General features: G+C 43.8%; 1 protein-coding gene across 1 annotated transcript in view; it reads right to left on the bottom strand.

Moving 5' to 3' along the window:
• The window catches only part of ccdc85cb (coiled-coil domain containing 85C, b), a 47,281-nt gene that overhangs the window by 13,681 nt on the left and 16,190 nt on the right, over positions 1 to 17,410 (bottom strand). The window contains exons 3-4 of the mRNA XM_005724873.1: positions 1,303 to 1,382; positions 90 to 131 (exon numbers count right to left, since the gene is read on the bottom strand). Of these exons, the coding sequence (XP_005724930.1) occupies positions 90 to 131; positions 1,303 to 1,382 (122 nt within the window). The remainder of the gene's footprint in view (positions 1 to 89; positions 132 to 1,302; positions 1,383 to 17,410) is intronic.

The raw sequence follows: 17,410 nt of genomic DNA, 5'->3' as shown, positions 1-17,410 counted from the left end.
CAAACGAGTAAAAAGAGTGAAAGGGCCAAACAGACTGAACCAACCGGCCAGCAGAAGAGCCAACAAACACAGACATCACAGAAGATTACCTTTCTCGTCTGTATTTGCGATAAGCTATAGCGGCTATAAGCCTAGGGAGAGAAAAACATAATGGTGGAATGGTTTATTATGTTGTTTCGCTCTGTGAGGAGCCGTGAACAGCAATGGAAGCAACTGTTTTGCTGATGGATTTAAACACATAAAATTAAGGTAATGTATTTGTTAAAAAAATAAAATAAATCAGTCTCAACAGTTTCACATTTTGCACTGCACTTGAACGCATTCATATCCCAACATCACGTCTGCAGAAAACAACGTGAACAAAAACTATAAGACGGGAGTTCATATTCTATGCTTGGACTGCTGCGAGACAATGTGTAACACCTAACTGTAGCGCGTAAGAGATAATTATGAGGATCGTTTAGGTTTCATGTCAGTGATAACAGCCTACACTCTGCCTACACATGAATCTGCTGGGATATAAGTGGGAAAGAAGACTTCAAATTATAGTGTGAAATTCAGCCTCGTCTCTGTGCAACCTGATTTGCATTCAAACGAACCGACTCACACCATAAAATGATGCGATAAAATTAAAGAGGCCAAATTATAAACTTAAAGCCTGAGCTGTTTTTTTTTTTTTGCCAATAATTAGTCAAACACTTCATGAATCAGATTTCCCCTCACGTGACCAGATTAGTGTGCTTCGATTTCGTCATCTGCTGTTTGTGTTCGACTGGGTAAACACACCTCCGCAGACTGACATGTGACCTTCTGGTGAACCACACCAGCATTCCACACACACCCCACCCCGTTTTTGCACACACCCCCTCCCTCACCGAGCCCTCCATCCTCCAAATTTGGGAGAAGTCAGAGCAAGGTCAGCTTTGGGGATAAATCCTTTACTCTGTCACTGTCACTTAATGCCTCTTTCCCCTTCTTTTTCCTCCTCTCATCTCTGCTCCGCTCCCACAGTTCGCCTCGGGGGCTAACATCAGTGCACGCTACTGAAGCTTACTGACTCCCTATGAATTAAACATGGATAAACATATTCCCCAACTAACAGGGAGCCTGTTGCAAGGGGTAGCTTCACAGAAGCATTAGGCAATGATTTTATGTCATCGCAGCTTCCTGTCATGCGTTGAGGATGAGTTAAAAATTCGCACAAGAGGAGTTTAGCGAGGGTATAAGTTTAGACGGAAACTCAAGTGGGCTAATTGCGGCATGGCACATGTGCCTGTGCCTGTGTCCTTGTGCAAGCCTCACCTGTGAGAGGAGCTTATTGTTATCGTCTTCCAGTATCCGCACTTTCGTCTCCAGCTGCCTGATGTAGTTGGTGGAAGAATCTGGAGGAGAGATGAAGAGGGGAAAAAAGAGAAGAGGAGAAGTGATTAGCATTTCAAAGACCTCAAGCGGAAAACGGGCAGGCAGGGCCACTGAGGCAGAAGGACCACAGAGAGCTCCAAAGGTTGCCGTGCAGTTTGAGATGCACATCATATCCTTGTGAAAGAGCATTATAATATTAGCTAATATTAGCTAATATGCTAGCTCTGACACTCAAAGATCTAAAAAGATTAAATTGGCACCCAAACAAAAGACAAAAGGTACAAATTCTCCCACCTTTTACATTTTTGCACTATGGATGCAAATGTTGGTATGGGCTTATATCAGGTATTTATCTGGTGACTTACATTGGCATAAAAAGAAAGATGGCATCAGCTTTTAGACGGCTAAAAAAATTGTTGTAATAGTAGTAAAGATTTCATCCCTAATTTTAATTTTTTAGTAATTTTAGTTGATCCAAGTATTGGTTCCATCCTCAAATTCAAGCCTATTGGTCGCTTTGCAAAATAAGTTCTTGCAGCTGATGTCAAAGGTCAAGCACAGTGTTCACGCTGACCCATTTTTTGACCCCATACTCGACCGCTTTTTCCTTTCCCAACTTGGTGCACATTTCTCCTGTTCTCTGTATGAAAGAGAGTCAACTGACATATTTGAGATTCGTCACAGAACTGTCTGTAATCTGCACATCTGACAGTCTAACTGCAGCCTAATTATCCCACAGAGGTTTACACAACCAAGGTTGATCCCAATAAAGCGGCACTGTGCTGACTTGAATCAACTTTACCGAGTTCAAATCAGGGACGGGAGCTGATGTGAAGCGCGGAGGTACAGTTTGACTCTGCAGGTGCCAGGGAGCCTGTTATCTAAAAAGGCATGTTTAATTTACAGAGAGAGATCAAAGCCGAGTTACGCACAGGAGCCGCGCTCTGCTAGCTACTCGGGAGCACAACACCGCACGCACGGCTTTATTTTGTTTTGTTTTCCAAGTGGAATTACAGAGAGGCTGAGAGCGGCGACGGCGGAGAAGCTGCTGATGAAAATGATGGGTTGAGGTTTAACAAGATGCACATGAGGACTCACAGCTGCAGGGTGCCGCACACGCAAATGAAACAAAGCTTCTCGCATCTGTTTGGCAACTCTCGTCTTAGTTTGCCTCGACTTAAATGACCCTCACAAGTCCAACACGCATTTAAGCAACTCGACAAGCACTTTGCAAGCAGGGGGCACCACTGTTCACAAATCAGCCCACTCGAACGCCAACCTGGATTCAGCAGGTTTGCAGTTACATGCACACAGCCACAGATGCTATCAGTTTCAGACATACTTTAGAAACGTCCTGCTGTTTGCATAAACACGTCAGACAGCATACACACTCAGCTGTCTGCAGATCCATGAAGTTTTGGTCAAGCTTATGCTTAACTGGTGTCCTAAATCTACCTTACATTATAGATGCAGAACAACATTTTCAGAACTGAATCTGGAGCCTGTAAGTGTTCTCATGTCAGAATTGGTGCCCTGTATTAAATGCACTTTACCAGAACAGCAGTGGTAAAGCCCTCGTTGTCTTTCATTCAACTACTGTTGTCTTTTATCTTCTTTTGCATCATTTTTCTTTGTGTAATAATGTAAAACAAGTATGAAGAAAGGGAAATATATCCTATTTTAAAACCCACGGGATCATCAATCTTTTCCCACAACTTGAAAGCAGACAGAGCCAAGTCCAATCGGTCTAACCCCATGATTTTTTTTTTTTTTAAGAAGGGCCAGTGCAGACAACACTTGTTAGCCAGCGACTGGACACCTACAGGAGGCCACAGTGGGACGCTGGCCAGATCTGGTAATCCTCTCTTACTGCCTTGTGACACTCTAATCTGTATTCATCTGCTTGCCTGACCTGCAGCCAGATCTCAAGCTGATTAGGATGAAGGTTTCTCAGCGTTCAGTCAGCAAACAACAAACGAAGAAGACTCTGAAAGGGGAGGGGGGGGGCAGAAAATGGATGTTAACTGCTGCTTTTCTCCCCCACTGTTGTGTATGTTGAGATTATTCACAGGGATTAAGATTAAACCATCAGTGTTCGAACAAACTCGTATTTTTTATCTTCTTAAGACCAAATAAATAACAATAAGATGTAAAGATGTACAGTCGAAGGTAAATATTGATGCAGTTTTCCATTTTAACTAGAAAAACGAAACAAAAACAGAATTGGCCCTAAGTGATGGGTTCCACAGACGCGAGCATGAACAGCTTCTTCACATAACACAGCACCATCCCTCCCCTTCTACTCCCCACAAGCCTTTGATGTGTTATAGGAGGCTAAATCTCAAAGTGCATCCCTTCAGCATCACGCACGGCATGATTAAGTTGTCTTTCTCAAATATGTGCAGATCTGCTGTGAGAAAATTCACAAGAACACACACACACACACACACACACTCGCTCAGAGCTGCGGGGATCTGCTCGTGGAATCCAGCCGTCACCCTCTCTCTTTAACACCCGGCTCCGGAGTCATCCTGGTGGGAGAAGGGTCAGGCAATTAAACTGCTCCCTGGCTCCCCTACCACTCCTTCATCCTTTCATCCCCGCAGCCCCTCCAGCAACACATCCTCTCTCCTGCATCACTCGTCCACAAGGAAACGCTACAGATCATACAGAGATCACACAGCCGAGCCAAAATAACCGCCTTTCAAACCTCAGCTCGGTGCATCTGCTCTTTCATGCACACACAGCCCAACAAAAACAGGATCATGGGAGAGGCTGTTATTATTTATGCACAGCCTGAATGCAATCTTAAACAGGTGAATAAGCGAGTAGAAGATGCTGTGAAGCAGTGAAATATTTCCAACTAGGCTGTAAACAATGCAGCATGAGAACGCTGGAGGCCCTGACAGAGAGAGGAAAACCCGGCCTTTACGTGAGCTATTTTTATATCTGTGCTACTGATGTTTACCCGCTGAACTGAGCTGATGTGAGACTGTATATATCTGTGTGCGCGCCGGACAAAAGGTGACGCAGACGGCGGCACGAGTCCATCCCCCCTTTCAGCGCGTCGCTTTTTATCACGTCAGTGCCACTGTGACCCACTTCCAGCAGCCACTCCCCTCCTTACCTCCACTCCACTCCCACTTTTCCCTCCATTTCTCCATTTTACTACATCCCATTACTTTAACGACTCTCTCCATTACAGCTCTTTTGCTGCTCTGAAAAGAAGAAAAAAAAAAAAGAGGCAGTTTTGAAGAGACTGACCTGATATTATGTCACAACAATAAAAACACATATGAGGCCGTTAATCTGACTGAAAATAGAGTTACAAAAAGTTGTTGTGACCCCGTTTTAAAAGGGTCTGGGCTCCACTAGCTCCCGTTTGGTTGCTACAAGGCTCCAAGCAGCCTATGCCCATCTGTCTATAACAGCCCATCTTGCTGTCTTTGCTGCACGCCTCTAGCAGACAAAAATATCTGCGAGCCAAATCACAAGTGAAACAAGTGTGGAATTTAATACTGCACAAGACAGTGTATGTGTTATAGCAGTGGTCTCCAACCTTTTTTGCGCCACGGACCGGTTTATGTCCGACAATATTTTCACGGACCGGCCTTTAAGGTGTCGCGGATAAATACAACAAAATAAAACTAGTACCGGTACCGAAAAAAAGACGATTTATTCATAACACACGTGAAAAGACCCAGGAAAACAGAGTTAACGATAACAAAATAACGCTGAAAACCGATAAAAACCCTGAAAACCAGACATTTCACACCTGAGCCTCAACTCTCGCGGCCCGGTACCAAACGACTCACGTACCAGTCCGAGGCCCGGGGGTTGGGGACCACTGTGTTATAGTATGAACTGTAACGCACTGTAACATTTCATAGTATGAAATTTAATGCATAATGTCTATTCAGTGTTGAATGGACTTCTGTCGCCATGAAAAAATAAAGACCTTTAAAATAATTTCAATGTTGGAACCTCCGAGGCTGAAACCTGCAGCCAGTGCACTCGTGCCAAAAACTGCAGTTCTTCAAATAGCCGTTTGAGAGCGTCTCCAAATACAAGTCACTCAAGCATAGACTCCTTATGTTTAAAAGACCAACTTTACAGCACAAATAAACAAGTTTATAAACTTTTTATACAAGTTTGTAAAACTTTTAAACTCTAAGAAAAAAGGTGTTGCATTTTTCTCCTTCTGCAACAACAGTATGGTGGTCAATGCTGGCCATTTAAATGATATATTAAGGCTTAAATTGGTAGTTGTTTGGCCACTTTGAGCAACAGTTAAACAGGTCGCTACCAGAAGACATCTAAGAAGCTGGCTGTCCACTTCAGTCAGTAAGTGATTTTAACTTAAGCTAAGCAGCTAACTAATAAAGCTAATGCTAGCTAACAATTACGCCAAACCTTTTGCCCAATTGTGGCACATCTGGTTTAGAAACAAATAAATAAAAACAAGTTAGCAACAGCCAACTTTAGGCTTCATAGCAAAAGTCCACAAACCAATGGGTGATGTTAGTGTCTGTGTGCATCTTTTATATACAGTCTGAGTTTTGAGACTTTTCAGTAAGTGTGAGATTTTGTACGTTACACTGCTGATTAGCAGGACAAGGTGGGAACATTGCAGCATTTCACAATACAAACAAACGTGAACCCTCTCGTAAAACCGTGCTCCGCCGCGCTACAACTGGCCAAACCTCCAGAGAGTTCCTTTAGTTTCTGTTTGAGTACTGTTACCTTCCAGGATGATTTATATAGCCTGCACTGAATCACCTCATAATGATAATGTATCATCCACAAGAAATGGCAGAATTAGTGTCACTGTGATGGATAGCGTATGTATAATATCATTCTCCTCCTTAAATCTGTAGCCTGCTTTTCCATCTCTTTATTAGTTCTTTTTCTCTGTCACACCCTCGGTGCATATGTTTCAAACCCCCGAGTGGAACAAAAAGGTACGCCTGATGTTATCGGAGGTCACGGCAGAAGAGGGGGTTTCAATAATTATATTGACGAGTCTTAAAATTAGACCACACATATACATTTACAATCGACATTGGGCAGATAGTGGCGGGAATGTTACAAAAACCAGCCTCCGAGGTCTTTGTTACATCAAAGTAGCTTTGGTAAAGCAGTATGGTTAAAAAGGACCAGGCTTTGGAATCCCCTTATGTTTTCAAGTCAGATCCCAGGGCTGTTTAGAAAGCCTGCAGTGCATTGAAATCACTCTGCTTTTATTATTCCTGGCTCGGCTCTGGCTTTCATCTCCCATTCACACCATTCACAACTGTATCTCAGTGTTTTAGTGCAGAGACATGTATATTCTCTCAGCGACGTGCGTGTCTGTGTAGCATGTATGAGTGCTTATGCACAACATTTTGAAGACAGGGAATGCATGTGGGCTGTATGGGTGTCTAAGCTGACAGTGTGAGCTCATGTGGGAGGGTGAAAGGATGAGTGAGAGGGTTCGAGCGAGAAAGGGGATTTTTTTTAACCCATCTGTGATACGTGTGTGTGTGTGTGTGTGTGTGTGTGTGTACACATGTGTTCAAGGCGGGAATAGGTTGGGTCAATTACCTCAAGATGTTGAAGAAAGTGAAACAGTATGGACTGTTTCTGCTTTTTTCTACACTTACACCCGAGTCAGTGGTCAAATCAGTTCCACTGGTTACATAAAGCTTAAATCGTTATACTAAAATAGCTTTATTAACCGGCAACTTTAAAAATCTCAGTTTGGAACGAGCCGTATTCATGGTGGGAATCTGAAAGAGGTCCACCTTAAAGGCTGAAAAAGGGGGTGGAAAAGAGCAAAGGCAGAAGAGAATCAAAGACATGGAGAGACGCCACTCCCTCCAGCCAGCAGTCAGAGCAGCAGTAAACATTTAAATGTAATGTTTGTCTAAGTAGCTGCAAAAGTAATTCCTTGAATTATTGTTCCATCACTTTATTGCTTTTGTAAAAACCCATTAATTGCTGAACTTACCCTTAAACCCAGTGAGGATGGAGCTTACATGAGTGCGTCACCATAAGGTGTGTGAAGTACAGTCACCACCTCCAGTTACGGTGTTGTAACTGTTGGAAATGCATTGCTTGCATAACATGCCACATTAAAAGTGGCTTTTCAAGCACCTTCAGCTGCTCTTAAACAGTGTGCACAAATTAAGATGCTAAATTTTAACCTGTGAATACAGATTAGCCTCCATTTGCGTTGCCAGGTGCAAATTTGCATCAACTCAGTTGATTACATAGGCTTTGTATGAAATCAAGCATGACGAAAACAGGTTTGGTGTGAAGGCACCATTAATGCTAGCCCATACCAAGCTACACACCCGTTCACCACAGTCTCTTCTCATAATGCATCTTCTGGCTTAATAAATGGTGTATCTGTCGTGACTGATGCTCTCACTTTTCTGCGATGGGGTCTCGCTGCCTCCAACTTTCCATGTAGCACTTGAACGGCGAGGAGTGCAGCATGACTGATAGAGCATTTTTAAGAGTGATACCAGTGGCTATATTTGTTGATTAAAAAAGAAAATGTAAAAAAATTATGAAATTAGCTTTTTTCCATTTTTGGCTTCCAAACATTAAGATAGCAAAGATGACAAACAGACGGTACATTCATTTCACAGCGTTGCTTTCTTTTTGTCTTGATGTTGCAAGTCTAACAAACCTCCGCCCTTGCGTAAAAATGAAACTTTCATGAAACATTCATTGACCAGTTCATCAAGATGATGGAAAAGGAAACTGTGTTCAACAAACAAAGAAACAAAAAGGAAAAGTATTCAGTGACATTTGCCTGCAGAGCCTTTCTGTGCTCCATAATGTAGTACTGTGTACTGTCAGCTCAACGAGATGTTCAATTCAGGCAGATTAGTTGGGAAAATCCTTCCCTAAGGAGACTGGTTAGAATGGTCAGGAATGTCAGATTGAAGATGGAAAAGTTGAGCTATAAGACTTATGTCCAAGAAAGAATTTTTGATTACTGATGTGCATTTGTGTCAAAAGTGAAGAAATTAAATGTTTGAGATTTTTTTTTTTTTTCCTGTGACATTCTAGCCCGGAGTGGCTGAGGAACCCAAAGAAACAGGGTTTCAGGCTTTCCTTTCTAGATGAACAGTTTTAATTTATCAATTACGTTTATAAAAAACTGCAATAAAAACAAGCTAACATTTCATGTGCTGCATTCTGCAATCCACAAATACAGGCATGCACTTGGCCAGTTAGTTCCTTTGCTTGGATGCACAGTAATCGGTCATAGCCAGGGTGAACTGGCCAAGGGAACAGAGAAGAACAAGTTAAGTGGGCAACCATGCTGCATTAATGAGGGGGATGGCAAAACCTGGCAACCCAACCACGTAAACCACGGGCTCCTGGAAGGTCTTCAAAGCCTCGACTGGCTCATCAGCCGGCAGGGAGCTAACCCCATCTGACAAGACATGGCACCCACTCCAAGGGAGCGAGAGCGCCTCACCTCCCCACGCACTCTCCCGTGCGCGAGTCCGTGCATGTGTACGTGGGAGAATGTGCTGTGGAGAGAAGCGAAACATGTTTTGTTTTTTTGTTTTCTGTCATGTGCATGAAAATGTGAAAGTGTGTCTTTGCGTGTGACAACAGTGCAGCGTTGCTTTACGCTCGAGGGGAGACGACCCCTGCCGAGTGACTAGCGTGAAAGTTAAAATTGTCAAACGAGCTCCAGAGGGAAGGCTCGTGCGCGTCGACAGCTTAAACACTGACCAGGTGAGATCGGCTCTTTAATCATTTGCTGCTTGTCAGTTGGAAACAAAACCAAACACCAACAGCTCAGCGCGGCTTCAGCGCAGAGAGAAACTACTAGAGGAGGTTTTTGCCTCGGGGAGTTTTGGGTGGCATAAATATTTCACGCACTTTGGTGTATCACATGAATAACATGGCCTTACGAAGCATTGTGCGGGCATGCAGTGGAAGGTAGACAGTTGAATGGATGTAAATTGCACCTTGGACCTTGACCACAATAAAAATACTGAATAAACAAGCTTTGTGTTCTCGGTTTAAGAGTAACAGCAGGTCTTCCTCTCTGCTAAGCATTAACTTTCAGGACTTGTGAAGAGAGAAATGAATCTGACCATCAGTAAATTAAATCGGCAATTACAAGGTTAATATTTGGTTTACACGGCGTTTTCTGGACAGTTTTCTTCCTATGGAAGATGGAGTTTGGTTCAGTGTCCCATCCTGACAGAAAAACAACATAAAATTTTTTAAAAAGTCACTTGCCTAAAAGTGAAAGCACCGAATCACAGCAGAATACAGCGTCCCCTTTTCTCTGATTTCAAAATAAAGACCAAAACTTTCAAAATAAAGGTTTTCAAAGTAAAACATAAAAATATTTGTGTGTTAAAAGAAGGACAAAACTCACAAATAAATAAAAACATATGGAAAGGCCGGCCCTCCGAACCTTGTTAAAAACAAGTTTGGAGAGAAAAGCAGTGGGACACCCAAACTGCTCTTCAAGTACACTAACAGGCTTCTGTCAGTTGGAAATGTTCTCTCAGTCCAGAAGTCTAAACACATTACAACATAGGCTTTCCACTTGTTTCCTGCTTCTTGCATCCTCGTCTGGCCTCATATTTTCCAACGCAGATCAATCTGTCTGGATAAACAAACGGATGCTGGCATCGAATCCCTATCGACTGTCCAATTCCCCACGGTAATCATATCCTGTTATGCATCTAATCATGACAATTTCAGACATTCACAGTTACGCACAGGTCAGCTGGGGCTCTTCATAATGTCAGAGGTTATTCGCTTCCATTGAGTGGAAATTGAAAACTAATTCTCTGACGTCCAACGATCGATCGCTCTGTCTGCTTCGACGGTGGCAGAGAAAGAGGGAGAGAAGCCCGATTTATTTATAGGTACTCCAACAGACAGCGACGCTGACGCGCGCCTTGTTCCCATCGCACATCCTGCCCGACAAAGTGATGCCTCCCTCCGCTGTCTCCTCAGCTCGTCATCACCACCCTTGCAGGGTCAGCGGATGCCTTTGCACGTCTGCACCTACGGGCGTCGGGCTGAAAATACGGCTGCAATACAGTACGTGTGATATCCGTGTGCGTCACTGATTACGTACACGGTATGAGGCCACACATTAACGCACAGACATTTTTGTATGTTTTTTTTATGGGAGATCTCCAGGGTGACTGCTAGCAAGGCTGTCAAAAATCAATACATATGGTTTAGCGCTTGCATTGCTTAAGTGCTCTACAGTACTAGGCCACTTCTCAGACTACTGCCCCATGCTCTTAATCTTTTGATTAGGCTAAAAGAAAAGCAATCAGGCAGCTAGTTGAGTTCAATCCTGTGAAATCAAAGCTGTGGGCTTAATTTAGTCCACACCCTTACTGTCCGTGTGTGTGTGTGATGGCTATTCACTGCGAGACAAAACAGAAAAAGATTAGTGACATTTTGTAGATGGATTAGCTGGTAGCTATTGTTTGCCTTCACACTGCCGTCCCGAAACCCTTCAGCCTACTCCTGCACAGCGCGTAAGTTCTGTTATTTAGCAGATAAACCTTTTTAAAATCATCCTTTACCCCTTGGTTTACTGGCCGATCAAGGTCAGGAGCCAAACTACAAGATAAATGGACATTAAAAGCGCTCCAGTACTAATTTAAGAAGCTGTCATGGGCTCGCTAAAGCTTTCAGGGGTGAGCCATATATTCTGTTCAGTCTATGCTGATTCCAGGGACCAAAAAAGGCTTTACCGATATCTCACGCTCGGCAGCATTCAAGGCCCTCGACAATGAAGGTCAAGGGTCATAACTCTTGACTGACTCGGGGACGGGACGCGTCCTTCCTCTAGATCAGCAACCATTTTCTGCTGGCGCAGAAGAAGACGATGGTGGAATTAGTGCGTTTCTGTGTATTTATTTTAAATAACAGCACACAAAACTGCACAATCCCCTTTGTCTGAATACATTCCAGTACAATGCAGCCATTTAGATGGGATGATTTGTTCGGGGGATTAGGAGTGCTTTATGAATATTTACTTGTTGAGTTAAATCATGTTTTAGCCAACAAAATAAAATGAAAAAAAAAAATAAAAAGAACATTTTGGAAATGTCAGCAAAAACAACAATTTAACACGTGAGTCTGGACGACAGATTCAAAGATATGTTGCCTGTAAACATGTGGATGTCATCAACGTGAAACCCCACAGTGCCCACGGAAGGCTTTGCAGAAGAGGCTTAAGAGATGGCTGGCTTTACCTCGCACAACCCACAACCCACCGCAGTGTGTAAACAAACACCAGAGGGCATTGTGGGTAGAGAACGTCCCCCCAGAGCCCACGGCCCTATTTAACCTCATTCCTCTCCCGTTACCACGGTTTCAGCACCGCAAACCCAATAGCAGCCTCATTTGCATAAATCTGCATTCTTTTAAAAGCCTGTCTGACTGACTGCTGAGCTGGCAAAGGTTGTGCTTATGTAAGCAGAGTCTAAGAGCGAGCAGTTAGATGGTAAATACAGGGGACGTTCAACACTGAAACCCCTTTATTATCGGCCTCTGAAAATCCCATCTCCCGTGTGGGTTCTGATGCAATCCGCAAAGCGGGGCTTTTTCTTCCAATCCTGTGAAAATAACATTTCCAGTGACATCATGCGGAGGTTTCATTACTGTTGATGCCAATATCAACCGCCAGTGATTTCACTGCAATGTAAATCGGAGAAAACAAACGGGAAAAAAAATGAGGGCAAGATTCAGCTTGTGACTGCGCTATTTAATCTATGAGCCGACAACATCTGTCTTGCTATGTGTCGACATGGACGGTATTTATGTCGACTACATCTCAAAACAAAGAATTACATGTGACAACATGTAGGAAATCCCGAAAATGACTTTGCATAAGAATAAAAGTAAGAAGGGGTAAGTTAACTTAATGCAGAGTCGTATAGGTGCAGCTCTCACTGCTGCCGGTGCAAGGACAGAAAGAAGCAAGACAGTTTGTTCAACGCTTACGGTTTAGCGTCTGGTCAGAAAAAGTTTTTGACCAATATATGGGTCCCATCAGTCGATATCAGAGACGGGGAAACACCACTCAAACTTTCTATGAGTGTTAACGTTGCATCGTTTGTTCACCAGAGGACACTCTGCAAAGTGAGCTCGCAACACCGCAAACATCAACCAGCTGATTCGAGTAGTCACTGACGGCATCAAAGTCATCCATGACTTCCTGCGATGAAAAAACGAAATTATTTTTAAACGCATACTTTTTTAGGCATGTATCGATATCGGTATTGGTATCGGTCTTAAACATCCTACATCAGTCGGGCTCCATTTCTAATTGCACAACTAGTCGAGAGTTTTGTAACAGCACGAGGACAATTCTCACAAACGAACATAAAAGCCTGTCCATGCGCTGGAGTCATCTGGAGATGTACCAAAAGGGGCTATTGGCACAGTTACTGCCACAAAGAGAAAAAAGGTCTTATGTAAGAGCTGTTCAGATAGACAGTATCTCATCCAAACCACAGCTTAAAATTGGATTGATGCTGGATCCGAGTTCGCTCCCATAACAGTGATTTGAGAAACGGTGAAGCTAAGCGAAGGCGACAGCACTTATACTCTGCAGTCGTCAGGAAAGAGGGCCATTAGAAAGGAAACAGGAGAATGACAGCAAGGCGTACAGTAGGGAGACAGGAGACACTGTGCAGGCAGGACAGAAACAGGCATAATAACAAAGGGAATTCTATTATAGCCTCCATTATGAATGGTTAGAGCTGGCTGGACTGAAGTCTCCACTACAGAGGAAAACAACACAAGCCAGGAATCATTATCCACGCCACTGATATTATCCCCTCAATTTTGTTGTTTTTAGCTCCAAGTAAAACTGGCCAGTCTGTCTAGCTTTGAAACGTCTGCATCCTTTTCTGCAGGAGAAGCGTTCATAGCAAGTCCAAACAGGGGCGCGCTGCTAATAAACACATTCGCAGACACAGGATGTGTTTAACCTCTCCCCGACGTGAGGTTCCTGCAGCAAAGTAACAATTTAATCGAAGCGAACAAGTCCTCCTTTTCCCTTTGATGGCAAGATGACACCTAGCTGTTCCAGATGGATACAAACAAAAGACTTCTTCATCTAATATTTAAGTGCATGAAAGATAAAGTCAAAGGTGTGAAACCTGAGGGAGAAGAGGAGTCAAGTGAGCGTAAATGCCGGCGACCTTTGAGGAAGAAAGTATTACGAGTTGTGACAAGCACACATTAGGCTCCACTCCTGGTTATTTTGGTCACGTGGCAGGCCTGAGAGAGCAGGGCAGCACTGAGGCCTCGCCCAGGCCTGCTAAGCTTTCCTGAGGTGCCTGATCAGTCCAAATGTGTGCAGCTAAAACTGATCTAGAGCCAGTGTCCTTCAAGATGGACCACTAGTCTCTTCATAGCTCTGCTTCAGTGGCATCTTTAGTAAAATCCCTGTGCCGAATTGAGCGAACACTGAAATTTGCTCCTTTTCTCTCTCTCATAAATTGAGTGCGGACCCCCCCCGGTTGAGAACAACTGCTTTCATATTATTCCAATATGCCAATAACGATTTGTTTCAACGCTAAAATGAAAAAGTTAAAGAGAAATGGAGCCCGTGGTGACAAATACCCGAGCGGCGCTCTGTACTGGCAGAGGTTTAAATACTTTGTAAAGGAGCCCAATCAATAAAGTAAGCAGCTCCAATCATGCGAGGGTGATTAATTATACGAGTAAACACTTAACTAATGAAGCTAATGAACGGCTTCGTGGAAGCGGTGCCGTTGCAAACATTAACTCTACTTCCAGCCGACCGCCGGTGCCGCCACCCGTGTCGGCCGACCCTAAAATTTAGAGCTTTAGATTCAATCGGATAATGGAGTGGATTAAAGCATTATAGATAACTGTAACCCAGCATATAGGGAGAGTTTAAAATCCCATCGCACACACCATGCGGTGGTACATCACAAGGGTCCCAATTCCATAAGTGCCAGTGTAGCAGTGAAGCGCTCCATGCTTTTAATAGGCCTAAACCCTGCCTCTGACTTTACAGTCATTAGGTTTATTAGTGTAGCTTGTTCACGCGCACACATACACGCATGAGTTCAGAATCCCAGGAACAAATTCCATTAGCGAGTAAGACTAGAGGTTTATGGCCAGATGGTTAACCTGCCTTGAATCAGCCTACAGTAAAAGACACACATACAGACACACACACATAAATGCCTCATAAAGCTTAATGGAAACTCATCAGTTGGTAATTTTATTATACAAGACCTCCCCGGCACCCCATCGTCTGGTCGTCAAGTCACACTTTCTCTCTGCGTGATGCATGGCTATCGTTTGCACAGCGGGGTGGTTACACAGGCTGTTTGGTTTGAAGCCTCTGATGGGGGCAGGATCTGAAGCCCGTTTTATGTCAATCTGACAGATGCAATCTTTGAAGATGTTTTTTTGGGGTCTGGCTGTCATAAATAAAATGTAGAAGAAGAAAAAAAAATGTGAGGGGACCATTTTTCACTGGGAAGTTATAAGTGTGGCAGGAGCTGCCGCTGGCTGCTGAAGCCGCTGAACTTTAGGTGGTTGAGTGGAATATGCACTGGACTGGGATAATAATTTTAACGACCAGGATTGGATTTTTATTTCACGAATGCCTCAAAACGTCTCCAGAAACTTCATGCAAAAACTATTTCAGCTTGTCCAAAAGTAACAACTTTACAGGCTTAAACAGAAGCGTCACCTCCACACCGAACGGTCGACCTACTTCAGTTGACAAAATCGAGCTACGTTGATCAGCGAGTTCATCGGCTATCTGGAGCAAACTCTCCCATTAAGCCCATTAGCCGTTCTTCTCCTGATTGGCCGCCGCTGTTAAGCAGAAGGTTTGAACTACTGGGGAGGCAAAAGGCACCAGACACCAGTCAAGAACAAAAGCGGGGCTAACTTTATCTCGGCGAGCACGGTTGGGTCACGCGCTGCTTGGCCTCCATTGTCGTTTGCGGAGCCAGCTGTCCTCTGGGAGTCGCCGTGTCAGCTCAGATTAGCAGTGAGTGACACAGATCAGAACAAGACAGCGGTCACCAGGTGGTCTCTGACTCCACTGATTGTACTAACAGGCCTACAGTAAAAACAGAGGGTGGTGAGCAGTAAATCTCCAACAGAATCCAGTTGGGAAAAACGTTAGTGTGTCAAAAGGGAAACGGAGGATCAGGCTGGGGGCAAACAAATTTGCACACACTTACAGATGAACAGAGTATATAGGAGTTCCAAAACATAAGCGGGAGGTAAATCTTTCTAACTGGACTCAGCCCTCAGCGTTTTTGTGTTTCATTTTTAAATGGAGGCTTTTCAAACCTCTAATCATCTTACTGTAAAAGCTCCAGATTAGCAAACAGGAACATATGTTAGCTTTTTTTTTGTCCTTGACAATATTCTCATGTCTGTCTCCGTTTAAAAATTCCACTTAATCCAACGTGTTCAGCGAGAGGAAGCTTCTCCTGTTGGGAGATTTTTTTCCCCCCCTTCTTCTTCCTTTGTTCTCATGCTCTGCGTCTTCAGATTTCCTCTCAGTTTAAAAACACGCCGGCTGTGAGCGTCTTGGCCTTCTTGTCTGTGTCAGCCCTGTGACAGCCTGGCCTTTCACTTCAGAGTGTGCGTCGGGAAAGCTTCAAGCAATCCTGCACAGGACGGGATGGTGTTCAGTCCATGAGGTGTCCGCACAGAGACCAAAAAGACGCGCAAAAATGAAAACTTAAACCGCTGCAGGCTGACAAACTGATGTCAGCTGCTGTGTCTTCACCAGTTTAAAAGTTAGTTTCACGTACATTTCTAATGTTTCCTTGCCAACCTAGTGGAAAAAAATTCTCAACGCTCTCACACAGCACGGAAATTAAAATGACGACATTAAGGCAAAGCGGCCGATTTGCCTTCCCACCTGGTGGAATATGACCTCTTCTGTCACATTTTTCTTTCCGCATGTGGAATCCCACGAGGCAGCTCAGCAAAAAGGCATCTTCACAGACACAGAGTTACGTAACTCACCTGTTTGTTTTTTAAACAGCGTAACAACAATAGACTGCACTCACTGCACCTTTCATCCAAGTTCCTGTCAGCACGCCATTCTTATTGACTTCCCACAGAAATGTAAAGAGTCAAAGAGGCCCCACCCGAGAGCCATTAACATCTGCGGCCTTGCAGCAATCACAAGTTCACATTCCATATTTTACAGTGAAAGCCATAATTCACATTATAAAAAACATGTAAATAAGCGAACTTCAGACCACCACGGAGACGTCCGATGGTGACAGAGCAGTTAAGAAGTTGGATCCGCTCCAAGCTGGATCAGTTGTGAAACACACTGATGGCGATATGCAAGTTTATGAAGGCCTGGCTACAAAAGAGATTTGCATAGCGTTGCATTTGGTGGATTAAGCTAAAGGCTGGAATGTGAAAAGGGGAGTGTACAAGCCAGCCCTTTAAAAAGCATCAATCATTCAAATCAGCGTCGTGGGAGCACTTTTAATGAGCCAATCATCGCTGAGACGGAGGGTAACGCCACTCACAAAGTGCTGTCAAACCCTGACAAGCTGTGCGGTGGGACACTGGCCTCCAATGACTGGTTAGTGAGCATTAGGGAGCTAATCTTGCTAATGCCTCCAGGCAGCTATTCGGGCAGTTATTTTGAAGGTGCTAGCTCAGGGGTCTGCAACCTTTAAGACCCAAAGAGCCATTTGGAGCCGGTTTCCACGCAAACGAAAACACTGAGAGCCGCAAATACTTTTTGACATCTAAAATAAGATAACACTGTATATATTGTTTTTTACCTTTATGCTTTGTGTGAGCAACTAAGGTGTGTTGCTTATGAAATCCATGAAGTGCTACAGAGAAAATTACATTTTATTTATGTAATTAACACATTTTGAACTCTTAAAGAAATATAACCAAAGGAAAGCTGAACTAAAATGATCCATGTAGCAAACAAGAACTGTTGGGAGCCGCCACCCTCATATCGCCTTTGGGCTTTTGGAGCCTTGACCTGACTTTTAAAAAA

This window comes from Pundamilia nyererei, unplaced genomic scaffold (genome assembly GCF_000239375.1).
Source record: "Pundamilia nyererei isolate P.nyererei 1_Seehausen unplaced genomic scaffold, PunNye1.0 scaffold00013, whole genome shotgun sequence".
In the NCBI taxonomy this organism is placed as follows: domain Eukaryota; kingdom Metazoa; phylum Chordata; class Actinopteri; order Cichliformes; family Cichlidae; genus Pundamilia; species Pundamilia nyererei.
This window is presented reverse-complemented; position numbering and strand designations above follow the sequence as displayed.